The sequence below is a fragment of the Pagrus major genome, chromosome 17, assembly GCF_040436345.1.
Source record: "Pagrus major chromosome 17, Pma_NU_1.0".
In the NCBI taxonomy this organism is placed as follows: Eukaryota; Metazoa; Chordata; class Actinopteri; order Spariformes; family Sparidae; genus Pagrus; species Pagrus major.
Window position 1 is genome coordinate 24,134,500 of NC_133231.1, and position 14,765 is coordinate 24,149,264.

At 42.1% G+C, this 14,765-nt stretch overlaps 1 protein-coding gene across 1 annotated transcript in view; it reads right to left on the reverse strand.

Annotated features, from left to right (window-relative positions):
* The window catches only part of slc9a1a (solute carrier family 9 member A1a), a 35,933-nt gene extending 21,377 nt beyond the window's left edge, over positions 1-14,556 (reverse strand). Inside the window, exons 1-2 of the mRNA XM_073485749.1 lie at positions 14,500-14,556; positions 1,359-1,828 (exon numbers count right to left, since the gene is read on the reverse strand). Coding sequence (XP_073341850.1) covers positions 1,359-1,828; positions 14,500-14,509 — 480 coding nt within the window. The 5' untranslated portion in view covers positions 14,510-14,556. The remainder of the gene's footprint in view (positions 1-1,358; positions 1,829-14,499) is intronic.
* Between the last annotated feature and the right edge of the window lie 209 nt (positions 14,557-14,765).

Here is a 14,765-nt window from a genome sequence, read left to right on the forward strand (position 1 = left end):
TCTTGTAATGCCTGACTGGCTAATCTTGCAGACTGCCAAGCGCTTCAAGACTGATGAGCTCTGCTCTGGCCCTCAGGAGAGCTTCTACTCATTGATGGCAGAGAGCCGTCCAGCTTGTTTAAGTGTGCACTGAAGCCAAACTTGTTGCTTAACATGTGACCTAGAGACAATGGTGCTTGGTGATTGAGCAGGCAGAGTATGTGAGGAAAAATCCGGGGGAGGATTTATGAAATTATTGAGCAGAATATCAATTTAGCCAAGTGTTAGCTGATGTCAAAAACACTCATTGTTCAGACTGAAGTTGGTGCCTCAGGTAGCTATATTGCTAGCATTAAAGGTAACTTTATACTGTTGATGATACTGTTTGGGAACAGGCCAGCTAACAGCTGGTGTGCTGTAGTGTGAGCTGAGGGTTGTTGTGTGGTGACAGGCTAGTCAGTGGATCACTGGCTGTGTGTTGACAGCCTAAGCCTTTATAGTTGCAAGGCTAAAAGGAACAGCCACAGGAAAAACTGACACATGCAAATTTTGTTTTTCATTAAAATAATAAGCACAACAGCATATAAGCTAATTTACTTCTGACCATAATCAAAGCTTTTCGTATCACCTGAAAATCTGTCTGAGATTCCTGAGGCCTGATCGCTCTGAGGAGGATAAGTTTAGCTATGAGAATTGCAAATGACTGTTAACCAAAAACAGGACAACGCACTGATCAACATCTTAACTGGGTCATGTTGCATCTTGATAAAAACGTCACTGATGTTGAAATGAGCTGTCATCACCCTGTCGAAATTCTTTGATAAAGGCCAGCATGTTGGTACTTTCAGTGCTTGTATCGTGTTTTTTTGTCCATTTGCCTCAAATGTTAAGTATTTCCAAACAGCACTTCTACTGTTTTCTTTGTCAACCGAAACCAGTTGCAGAGGCTCTGCGACTGCCATCTTTAATGAGCTGTAACACCATACGGAGTGAATGAGACGAGTGATGAGAAGACAGCACTTTGAGTGGGAGAGAGGAGGCAAAAACACAGCTGATACCAGTGTAATGATATTGTGAAGAAAAGAGTATTGAAACAGTTTAAAATACTTCAAATTGATATGAATTGAATATTTTTTTATATCATTTACTAAATAAAGAGACAGTGTTGTTATTTCTCTGGACGTCAGAGGTACAACTGGCGCCCAATTATGGCTGTAATGAGGATACAGGAGCTACAACCAAGGGCTCACACCTCAGCATATCATATGTATACTTGACTGAGAGCAGACTAATCTAATCTCAACTAGTCTCCCTTATTGGAGCACCGGTGAAACAATAAATGCATTCTGTCACAAGAAAAGCAAGCATGAAAGTCTCACCACAGTGACAGCATCATTGAGCAGTGATTCACCAAACACCAGGATGTGCAAGAGTTCATTTATGTGGATCTCCTCAAAGACAGCCAGGACAGCGACGGGATCCACGGCCGAGATGATGGAGCCAAACAGCAGGCAAGGCAGCAGCTCCAGGTCGTTGAGCTTGGAGTGACCGTCACCGATCTGACACACAGCGTACAGCAGGCCCCCGATGAAGAAGGCATTCCACAGGGTCCCCACAACAGCAAATATCAAGATCGTGCCCAGGTTCTCCATGAAGGGACGAATGGGCAGGAAGTAGCCAGCATCCAGGATGATGGGAGGCAGCAGGCAGAGGAAGAACAATCTGGAATCCAGCACCGGGGGGACGTCTTCTCCGGCTAGTTTGATGAGTCCCCCCACCATCAGGCCCACCGTGATCAACAGGCAGCTCTCTGGCACAATGCCTGACAGTCGAGGGATCAGGTGGAACCCTGGGAAAATGGATGGAAAAGATGAGATGCAGTGCCATGGAGGGAGACAAATAAGGAGGGAGTGATTTATCTGCATTGAACAATTAGTTTATTTAGGCCTTAACAGTATTTGTGTGTCTCTGCCTGAGTGATGAGATTAACTGGAACTGCTCCCATCTGTTGCCTCATTTTATAAAAGACAACAGTGCAAAAGCACACTGAATATTTGCCAGCGCAACACTGACAGGGCAATCAGTTGTGACATACCACACTTCTGTGAGCACTAGCACCACCCGGATGACAAATTCCAACGTCTGTTTTAGATTTAGCAGCCAACATTTGTAGGAAATGCAGAGGAAAACACTTGTTTATATCAATAAAATGTTGTCAGCTGCTTAATGTTAGCACGTCAGATGCACACAGAGGCAGACAGGCTGGTATGGTGATGCCGTGACCAACTGACACTTTTTACAAGCAAAGAAACAACGTCATATATTGCATTTAATGCTGAATATACAAGAAGGAATGAATGATTTAGAATTTGCTGTAGACATGTTGTTTCTCCTCACAAGATTTGTTGCAACTCTTAAAATCCCCACGATTTGTAAGGGATTTTTGGGATATTGTGGTCACCAGTTTAATGGTTAGCTGAATCAGACGGTGTGTTCACAAACTTCTGCTGCTAACATTGGTAGGTAAAGAGAGCCCATACATATAATTTGCATTACAGTGAACACCATGTAAATCAGATGGCTTGTAATAAACCATGCCTGTTGTTTGGGATTCTTGTTGTTTCATGGAGGCGTTGTATATTTGCGTACACATTGGAAAAAGATTGTGGTCACTTGCAGCCAAGACCACCTCCAAATATGGTCTACACCACTGGCTCTCAAATGCATCCTCAATGCGTCATGGGGGCAATCACACCTGTACTTAGAGCTGTCCACTTGTGATCAGATCACTCAGGACGCATGTTGATAACAAGTGTGAACAGGGCCTTTGATTTTGTGAAGGCTGTGCAGGCATGTCAGAGCTTGCCTGTCAGTTGTTGTTGTTTGTCAACAGTAAGAAACGGTAAGAAATTCTGGAGAAGGACAAGTCGATGAGTTTCATTCCTAAGCTCACAAGTTACACTTTGGTTTGGCGAGCCATCAACATCTTGATGCAAAATTGAAAATTTGACAGATTAGAGTCCATATATTCCTGCATAGTTTACCTTTAACATGAATCAATAAAGTGGCATCTCTGGTCTTAAAGCTGTTGATAGGTAAAGAACACAAGTTTGCTGCATCCTGTGTAGTTTCCGGTATGATACAGAGCTGACGCCGTGACCTTGTGAATTCTCCAAGGAAAAAATGGAAATAGTATGCAAAACATTTATTGTAAACAGATCTCAGATGACAGTTCAACCAGCCAAGGCTGCAATTTAAATACCTCTACCACGAGCCCAACTTGGAGGCGTTCCACATAATCAAAAATAACCTTTCGCAATTCTCTTACATGGCTCACATGTCACAGCACAAGCAGCTCGGCCAGTCCCCAGCGACCGTTCGTGTTAATGCCTTTACAAGTACTAACACTTAATGCCTTACAAATGAAAAAAGCCGTCTGACTTTTTTTTACACCGACTGTGTGGCCAAACAAGGATGATATGGGACAATAAACGTCATCACCCTGAGCTGCTGAGGTTTCACATGTAACCATAAACACAGACAGGGCTTCATTTACAAACAGTGAGGTGAGGGGAAGATGAAAACTTCAAACAGACAGCAACGTGCCATATTTACTGTACATTACATCAGCAGAGGGACGTATCTTTTTTCCAGCTGGCACTGTACCAGCTGACGAAACGGTATATTAACACGAACACACACATACACAGAAATATGAACCCGATAAGGCTACATGCTCACATGCGGGCTATACTGTTTCACAGGGGTGGACAATATGACGGATAATAGATAATATCATCATAGTGGAACACGATCTGGCAGCTCGGCAAATAAATATGCCACTTCATTAACACTGACACATTCGTGCAATTTCATAGGGTTAATGTGACACAATAACTGACGGCAGAAGCTCACAGGTGAAAATGCTAACTGCTTTACATGACATGGCCAAAAGGCCCTCAAAGCCCTAATGAATGACACAATAAGACCTATATCTTGCACTGTGTGTTTGTGTGTTTATCCTGGAGGCAGAACCAGCATGTTGACATGTTAATTGAGCCATGTCAACACGTCGCTTTGCATATCCGCTCTAAGCTACAGCTAATATATGGAAATATGCTGTCCACCATCCCCTATAATCTTAGATTTGATTGACAGCATGCGCACAGAAACTTAACCCATAGTGCTGTTGGAAACTTAGACAGCAGCATGTTAAACTATCAATATGCACTGTAGAGACCATCTGGCACAGTAGAAGGGCTGCCATTTTTAATTCGAAATCAAAACATTTATTGGAACGTGGGGTGTAAAGTTCACATCCAGCAGAGGGCGTACTAAAACGCCACGATTAGCTTGACCTATTGCACGCCCTTTTGACTTATCAGTTAACTAAGCTAATGTTAATGTCATGTTTTGCTCAAAAATGGAGGACAATAGCGAGCAGAGCCGTCCTGAGCGGACAGTAACACCGAAAAAATCTGTGAAACTGTGTGTTTCACAACAACAAATCTGAGGACTTACTCGCTAGCGCCAAGTGTACAACCTCGTTTGACTGCATATTATTCGGCACACTCGGCTTCAGTAGGCCGCCTTGCCAGAAGCTCGTAAAAAGGCCATTACCGATAAGCTAGAATGTACGGCAAGGTAGAAGTGACTGACGTATAGGAAACAATACGTTTATACAGCTTTTTGCTACAGGAAGAGTGGGATAAATGTGAAATTAGACAGGCTGTAAAGTTGATAAAGCAACTCAAATAATGATGCTGTGTTGTGGTGTCATTTCATTTTCTGGAGTGACAGCCTTACACAGTAGTCACAGGTGTTGGAGCTGTGTCCCCTCCTGAACCAAGACGGGAGGGACAGGCAGGTGAACAGCTCAGGCCTGGCTCAGGTTTGCTTATCTTTGCACATCGAGGAACATGGAGCACCTAATTGATATTCACGCATTAGCACACATCACAGGTTGTTATATAATGCCCAGGTATTGCACATATGCTGCCAGTCAACAAGAATTTCCACAGTGCAAGTAATAGACCATTAAAATTGAGAAATACTCGACATTTCAATGTAGCAGGGCTTTGTCTTAACTGTATGTGAAAGATTAGTATCAGAAGCTCTCTGAGGGAATACGAGGCCTCTGAGGGAGGGAGAGGGGTGTTTATAGTCGGGTGGCTTGAGGACAGCTCCATTAGTGTTTTCAGCACACAAGCTCAACAAGTGTGTGTCTGTGGATTGTACAGCTGCATGCAGCTGAGATCTGGATTTCTGAGGAAAGAGAATGAGGAAGCCTTTATCTTAAATGGTCTAGGGAGACGTAATTTCTCCACAGTGAGATACCAGAGGCTCGGGGCTCTTCTCTTTTCAATGCACTTCATGAGAAAACAGGCACCACCCACAGATCCACAGAGGCTTCCTAGCCAGGTCGGTTTAACAAAGATATTCTGTGATGACCGCTTGAAACACAAACTGAATCCTGTTGTGAGTCTCCTGAAGGGATATGTGTCGAGCAGGATGTAGATTCCACAGCTTGTTCACAGATCTCAAACAGCACAATGTCTCCTCAGAAGAAAGCATCAATCTGTTTACTGGAGGCTTCAAAATGAAAGCTAAATTAGCGCCATAAATTAGCTCATTATGCTCACATTATCTCAACCCCCTATAGAGGCTGTTACATAATTAAAAAGCTTTGTGTAAAAGTGAAACCAACACCACAGAGCTCTCTGATCAGTGTGGGGGACACCACATTACACACAAGGGCCTGCACACCTCCAGTTTAGCTAATTGATGCCAAGAGTAACAGAACGGATTGTAGTGTCAGTTTGTTATCACCTTGGTTTATTACAAATGTGTGTGAAGAATTGCAATGAATTAAAAGATTTCCCTGTTAACAATTTCAACTAGAATGGCCCTCAGTAGAGCGCATATCTCTGCCAAGGCCCAGCAGTCCCCTTCAAGTAAATCAAGCATAATACAGTATCCAACTCGATAGCCCTGTATCACTCTACATCTAAAACCGCCCATAATCATAATTTAGGGTAACCGGATCAAGGATCCACTTTAAATTGTACTCACTCATAGATACCAGGCACCTAAATATGCCCTATTTAATTTTTTTTTAAAGCAAGATCGATGCATTAATCCCTGAGAAATTAACAGAAATGTCGAAAAGCACCTCCATCTCACAATGTTAAAGAAACTGAGAAAAAGCTCCTGGATCCGTCCCTTTTTATCTGGATTTGGACTAAAAATGTATGGGGTCTATTCTGGGCCGAGACGCATCCTCCATCCAAGTTTCATGAAAATCTGTTCAGTAGTTGTTGTGTAATCCTGCTGACAAACCAACCAGCCGACATGGGTGAAAATATATCCTCCTTGGCGGAGGTACTTAAGTTACACTTCCTATATGTACATAAGGTATTCTAAATACATTAGTGTATATCAAGCACTCTCTTTAATGGAAGACAGTAATGTTCAGTCTGTTGCAGGTGGACAGAGGGCAGCAGATGGCAGTGCACACACCAAGGTGTTAAAGTATCCAAAGAATCAAGGTCTGCAAACAAACAGCATTTACTTCTGCAAGTCAAATCTTGACGAGACTTGTGCCCTATATTGCATCTGTCTGACATCAGGCCATATGGTTGCACCACTGTACTCTCATATGAAGCTCCATGAAGACTACAACTTGCCACTATTATGTAAGAACTGACAGCCTCATGCTGAAAGCATGTGCGTGGAAAAATACAGGAAGGAATGCTTTTTAGAAATTAATTTAAATAAGCAACCTGACAGGAAACACGTGCTTATTTTTCAGCATGCCCACAGGGAGTACTGGCAATGGTAGACAGGTTTTCACAAATTCAAACACCTGGGAGTGGCCTAGTTTCACAAACTTCCTCTGCTGAGCAGCTCCTGTTTTATGTTTCTACAGAGCAGTTTGACCTAAAAGAGACGTTCTGGTCACACGCAAAGCTTTTTTAATACTCTTGATAAAACTTACTTCAAAGGTCGACTTAAAGGAAACAAGCATAACTGAATCCAGAGGGTGGGAAACCAAGTAGGGTTATTATTAGAAGACAGGGAGTCCCATAATCCCTTGTGTTAAGCGTTTTTCCGAGTGACATTAAATCATGAACCTCAGCCAGGGTACTTTTGGCTCATAGCTTTCACTCCCTTAATCGTGATCCATAAACAGGCCAAAATGAACTTAAAAAACGACAGGAAAAAGGAGACGGTGATCAATATTTACAAAAATATGAGCGTCAGTATCAAAACATGAGCTAGCATTCTGTGGGGGCTTCCTGTGACCTGTCAAAGCAAATTCAACATGATGACTTATCTTTCCATATCATAGCAAAGCGTCACAATTTACAAATATCTAAAGATAAGCTGAATCTTAAATCTTTCACAGCATGAGATCTTACATTCTTGAGTCTGTATGTTTTGTGGAAATGTGGTATTTTAGCCATGTAAAGCATTTGCCTACAACTTTTTTCAATCAGTGGTTATAGGAAATGATTTTTAGTTTTTGGCACGTCATTTTGAATACGTCAGTGAGTACTTTGACGTACCAGTCCGTGTCCATATTGCTCACTCCAGCAGAAGTTGTGAAATAAGGTTACAGGAAGGTGTTTTTTTTTTTTTTTCTAATTCACAAGAAGAGAGAATACCTAAACTAGCTCTGCAAAGAAATCTTGCACAAAACCCTCAATAGAAAGACGAGCACAGTAATGTCCTCGAGGAAAGGGCAAACATCTCACGACTGCATGGACTAAACTAATTACCGCTGGCGCCTCAAGCAGTGGCACACTCAACACTGCATCCAACAGTGACACCCTAAATGACCCATTATCATTAATGTGTGACCGGGAGGAACAAGCAAAGACTGTGCCTGCTGGACAACGAGGAGCAGCAAAGGAGACAAAAAGCCATTTCAGCATCAGTAGTAGTGACCTTAGCTAAATGTAAAAACTCTCAGCACGTCCAGGACCTACGGGGAGGGACAAAAGACTTAGTGGAGGAAGCCGGGAGCGTCCAACCTCGGCTGAGTGGTGACAGTTAACACATTCTTAAACCTCTCCTGCGTGACTCCAATTATGGCCGTCAGTGCTCTTCAAGGGAAAGAGATAAGATAGTGAAAAGGAGGGCAGTGAACTTCAAAGACCACCTCATGGCACACAATTGCAGTGCTGCCAGGACACATGTATAAAACGAGATAAGCAGCGAGTATGAAGACAACAGTATGTTACACAGAAGGATTTTTAATGCCAGACTCTTGAACTCTAAGGTCAGGCGGTTCATCCTGACTGCTTGTCAGTTATGGCAGGCGCTGTGTCTTTGCCCTGCTTCCAACTGAGAGTCTATTGCTGCAAGGTTATTAAAAACCACTAAAGGGTAACAGCTCTTTCACATCTGCATGTGTACCCAGTGACAGTGGAGCCTGGCACTTGCTACACACGATCCCATTCCCAAAGCCAGGAACTGTGTCCTGTTGCCAGGTGACTAATTGTACACTGCTGGCAACAAGCTCTGCTGGATCAAGCAAGCACAAAAGAGAGAAAACATTTAAACAGTCCTTTTGTTGAAGAAGGTGATTGATGATGCACTCAATGTTTTCTAGAAATCAAGATTTTACACTGGTGGTGGTTCACAGGAAGGTCAAGAAACACGTGTGTGTCAGAGCGATGCAGGCCTTCTTCCTGACAACAGTGCCTTTGTGAGTCATTGCGTGAATGTATGATGCGGATCATTGTGTTGCTCAAGTTGCTTGTGCAAGGCCAGTGTTGGTTTAAATTATTAATAATGACCTGCTGCTGGTATATTCCAGTGTGACACCATATCTGCACAATACTACCAGCTCAAATGAGTGAATCGTCACTAGGTTAACATCACAACTTATCTGCTTGATCCTTACAACACTTTACAAAGACATCTCCCACTATTACGACTGAATGGAGCTCAGTTCAGTGACAGTATCAAATGTCTGTTACAAGCAATACTGTACACAGGCCCAGCGATGAGTGTCTTTTTTTAGGTTATCTGATAAGAAATGTGTGCAACCCTGTGGCACATGCACAGAATGGAGAACCATCAAACTAATCCATACTTATTATTGCTTTAAAACCTATTTAATTGAATGTCTTGGATATCGACAACATATGGAGCAATTTTATTAAATGAGAGGCAAAGACATCCCTTTCTGAAATAAAGGGCATGTCAGATGTCAGATTTTATTTAAGAAAACTGTAAAAGTTCTGCTCTAAGTCATGACCTAAGTAACACATAGGTATAGCTTGGGAAACATTGACTGAAGCGTTGCCAAGGGTGTGGCAACGCTGTGTTTCTCACGCAGGTATTATGGATAAGGGCGATATTAAGGCCCATATTTCCCTGATGGGTTTGCCAAATCCAGTGCACTTACTCATAGGCAGTTATATATCTTGCCCAAGTGTGGCCAAATCCATAGTAAATCAAGCGTTGGTTGATTCTGGTGCACTGTTTCAAATTTCACCGAAACTGTTTAAGAAAACATCTTAACTGTAGCAGGGAGGTTGCAGACATTACACCCTACTAAAGTGAACTCATTATTTTTTATAACTGCAGACAAAAACTTGTTTATGAGTGTCTTGTTACTTATTAGGTGGTACTGAGAGGGACATATTGTTCAAGAATGATTACGTAGGTGGTGTATGGGTCAACTCTGTGATACTGATAATGTCGCCAACCTCAGTTACTATCAATTGTTTACTATAGATAAAGCAGTCCTTAAAAGAATGGGCAGGTCTCTAAGGAACGCATTTACTCTGCATACAATGGAGCTGAACAACTGCAGCATTTCTGAAATACTGGTAATCAAGACATAATGGATCTTAGAAAATTTGAGTACACACTGGGAAAGTAGATTCAAGATCACAGATTAATGTTTGGTAATTACAAGACAAAAAACAACTTAAAGCTTTGCAGTTCCTCACATGTGAGAAGACAGCAAGGGCAGAAAAATCAACAACTGATAAACTAGTTTCAGTGTATCTGGGTAAAACCAGGTTAGAGCAATATTTAACACTGATGGATGATCACTCTATGCCTGCAGAAGTTACAATTCTGGGTTGCCACGAATATGTGCTGTATCTTACACTACAACAATGACAAAGTACACTTTTCTCAGCTCACACTCTCAAAATCTGCACTTGTGTGCCCACTCATAGTGGAGTGTTTCACTGTCAAAGCTCTGGATGTGCACGTACAAACTGTTTCCTTCCAGGAATGAATGAGTATAGTATTCCTTCATTTCCCCTGATGTCATTTCCTGCTGTCTAGATAAATAACAAAAACACAAAACAACGAAGAAGAACCCGTATATTCTTAAAATATCTGTACTTCCACTTAGGTCATTCTTGCTACTTTTAAAACATAGTGCATTTGTAATGGTCCATAATTACAAAAAAAAAAGATGAATATACTTCAAAGATCTTTGCTCACGCTGAGCCAATCTCAACAAAACTGAAGTGCCAAGCTTAGTACATAAACACGGAGCAGATGTTTCCATCTGTTACCTTCCAATTGGTTCAGCAGTAAGGAACATACAGCCGTGTCTTACAAAATACGTTTTTAATGGTCACTGTCGAGAATTGGGTTTAAATTGACTTTTCTGCATTGCGACATAATCTTTTGATAGAGAATCACGATGCACTTACATTTTCACTGCAAGCATAGCATGATCTGGCTTACTACTCTCCATAAAGTAAGATACTAGCAAAAGTGGTTTCGTATTTTGCATTCTTGTTGATAACATCAATGTCATAACATAACAAACAAGTACTAAAAAAATATTTTTTCCTTTCAGTTTGACTCTATCTAGCTGATGCTGACTCTTACTCACAGGAAGCAATATTCAGGTTTCTGTTCAACTCCCACAACAACAAAAACTATACTAAGATAACAGCAGCTCTGTATGTGATGGTGTACTGCTTTCATGGGGTTTCACACTCAAATAACACACCTTCTCTTCAAATGGTCCGACCCGTTGTGAATTATACATGCAAGGCGAAAATAGAAGGACTTGTTAGACATGTTGCAAGGAGCCTCACTGACAGGAGGTCAACACAAAAATCAAGCGGTTTCACGGCCACAAAGGTTACTATCAAAAGGTGTGTCACCACATTGCCCACTCATTTATTACAAAAGAATATTATCAGATCTGACTTAACCGAAAGGTCAATCTGAAAGTCAGTGTCGTGATCTGTTGTAGACATTACACCCTACTAAAGTGAAGTCATTAATTTTTATAACTGCTGGCGAAAACTTTGAGTGTCTTGTTACTTATCACATTCACAATAAGAATGTGGAACAATGTCATTAAGATAAAAGCTTGTTAGCAATATTTCTTCCTGATTATAACTAATAAGATCCGTTCAATACACACCCTTCCTCTAAACACAGGAGGGAAAATGGTATCACTCTGACTGTGTAGCAGGCTTCCAGTGCCAATTATGGCTTTTGACATCGGTTGATAAAGAACAGTTATTTCTGGTCTGCAGCCTAATTACAGGTGTCCAAATAGAGGAGGATGTCTCATAAATATAAAGACTTTTCCAATTGCTTTGACAGTGTTAGGGCATAATCTCAGTAAAATAACATCCCCCTGGGTTATGATTCATATGATAATCTGCTGCACTGGGTATAATCAATCCAAGAAAAGCAGTCATGTGAAAAATAAGGACAGAAAGGCACCATGTACACAGGCAGGGTTGCTTAAGAGATAAATGCACCAAGGATGTGCTTGTAGCACTTTAAGATATGAGGGCCGTGAACATGAAGCAGACGCTGGACCGAGGCTGAGCAGTGTAGCAGCCACATTGAATTACCCACATCCCATTTTCAGCCATCCTGGGATAATCAGAGGCTTAAGGTCACCGCTGTCTGCTGCTGCTGACAGCCCACACACTCATCCAGTCTCATTTCTTTACCATCTCCCCTCCACTGCATATACTTTCATCACTCCTTGAGCTAACTCTCCTTCGCCTCATCTCTCCTGTTCACTCCATGCCCTTGAACTGAAAGAGCCACCGGGGCCAGGTGGTCCCGCTCTGCCTTTCCTCTCCCCTGAGACGCTGGGCCTCTCGCCCAGACTGGGAAGCAGTATCCTTCCCTGGCTACAGGCTGGTGCTCAGTCAGGGCCCTGATGTCACTGGCAACTGACAAGCTGCTTGCTCTCAATTAAAGATAGCAGGGGGGCAAGTAGGGACAGACTGATCATCAGCCTGGCAGATTACAGGGGAGCGATATTCAGCATTTTTCCGATAATGGGTATTGGTGATTTCACTGTTATATTGCCGATAAAATACACCAATACTTTGGCTCTCATGCAGCATCCTCTTACACAATGTCCCAGCCATAACACTATCTGATTGGTAATACATCACAATTACTAGCCTATAAACAATAAAAAAGTATATGAATCTGCAAAGTAACCAGTAACTAAATTTATCAAATAAATGTGATGGAGAGGAAGAATAAAGTAGCAGGAAAAGGAAATACTCAAGTAAAGTACTTGGAAGTTGTACTTGAACAATACTTGAGTAAATTGCATGTACTGGTTGCTCTAAATTTTGACACTTTTTTTAAAGCAAATTAATGAATATATATATATATATATATATATATATAAATGCAATATAATATACGTATAATATATATATAATAATTGGTATCAGTATAGGAAAGCACAGTATATACTGTATAAAGAAAGAGGAAAGAGACATGAGTGCAAAGGAGTGGAGAGGTTAGGAGCAACAAAGGGTGAGGAAACAAAAATACACTAATGCAACAGAGGAAGTAAAGAGCTGGACTTAAGTATTTCATTGTGCACCACAGCTGGGAACAAATGCTGACAAAAATCATGAAGTAGTTCATCTCAAATTTGCTTGTCACTTTTGATTCATCCTATATGACAAGGCTGCAACGCTGGCTCACAATAATACAGCAAGAGGTTCCCATCTGTGTTGAAAACCTGCCAGGTCCTTGCTGTCCAACAACCAGACTGCTGCAGAAAGCTGCTTAGTCATCACTGTGGCAGAGAGTAAGTACAGCACTAGAAAAAGACCCTCTCCACACGAGGCTGACAGATCTGATGAGTAATCTGCGTGACCAGCTGTATAGATGCATCTTCGGAGTGACCCACTGAATGAGCTATTCTGGTAAAACTCGTTAGGTCAGCGTAACGGTGGTATCTTTAATTGGTGTGCAGAACAGGGACGCAGCTGGGGGTGCTGAGGGGTTAGTCTTTATAATGACGTCAGAGTAAATGGTGTGCAACAGTCATGTTGTATTCATTTGGAACATGTATCTAATTTTTATTAACAATAATTTACAACAATTTGAGAAAGTTTTGCACTACAGCAGACGGCAAACTTGAACACCAACATTTTATAGGTCAACAACAGAGAGGAGATGAAGAGGGAGAGAAATTCCCCAAACTCCCTTTATAAAATCGCTCTTTGTGAGTTGTTGAGTCAGGAGAAACCGTACCAACTTTGATAAGCGCTCTTTCTGACAAATTCTTAATAATTTGGCATACATTACAGCCTTGTTTCAGGGAGTGCTGCAGCCCCCTCAGCACCCATACTTCTGTGTCCCTACTGCAGGATAAAAGGCGGCAGGGTGTCCTGGTGGTCAGAGATCATCCTGAACTGCTGAGTGATAGTTTTGATCTTTCTGTCAATCATTATGTGCACATTAATAGCTGTCTCTGCAGGCTTACAATCTTAATCAAGACTTGCACGTCTGTCTATCAATGCTATCTCTGCTGCAGATATCCGAGTCCATTATCTGATCACCAGGCATCCCGTCGGTTAGTTTGAACCAGTCTTTCCTTTATGTGGTTTTGAGTCAAAGAGCAGTCTGATAAAACAGACAACCCCAACCTTTATTTGTTTTGATGTGCAGATACTTCTGCATCTGCAAATAGGGCTGCACTAAGCTTACCTACTAGGGATCGACCGATATGGCTTTTTCAGGGCCCATAACAATACATCAAGAAAACTGATAGTTGGGACTGATATTAATCTGCAGTAAAAAATGAAACTCTTGCAGTCAAACTTTTGAACAACCAGTGATCTATCCCTACTAGACATCCTGTAGTTTGACCCCTGAGCAGTCGTATAAAACAGACTCGCACTGAACGAGTGCCTGTACTTCTGTAGCCTATGAACAATAAAGAATAATAAAGTAACTAGAGTAAAGTAGCAGATAAAGGAAATACTCCAGTAAAGTACCTGAAAGTTGTCCATCACAGGTTGTTTGACACTAGGATTTTCATTTTTACTGCAGTGTAATATAAGTGAATATATGGGTCTCAGAAGTATCATATAGGTACTTCTGTATCTGTAGATGTGGCTGCAATGTGCTAACCTACCTGCGGTGACTACACCTGTGTTAACCTAGCTAGCATTTCCTGGAAAGCCTGGGCTTCAGGTCAGCGTTTAATAAGTGACAAAACGTACATGACATCCGCATGATACTCACCTAACTTCATTAAAGAGGCGAGCAGCACCCATAACGAGATCTCAAACGGCGTCTGTATGTGATGGTAGTCGAGGCTGAGCACGGGGAAAGCCTTTTTGGTAAAGTTGGGGTGTCCTGCGGCCGAGCCCGTCGCGTTGCCCGGTGTAGCGCGGTGGCTGGTGTCCGGAGAGCCGCCGGCTCCGAGAGGCAGCAGGGAGCCCTCCAGGAGCACCAACACCACCAGCAGGAGCAGCCCCCGCTCCGGGAAACTTTTACCGAAGCCTGTC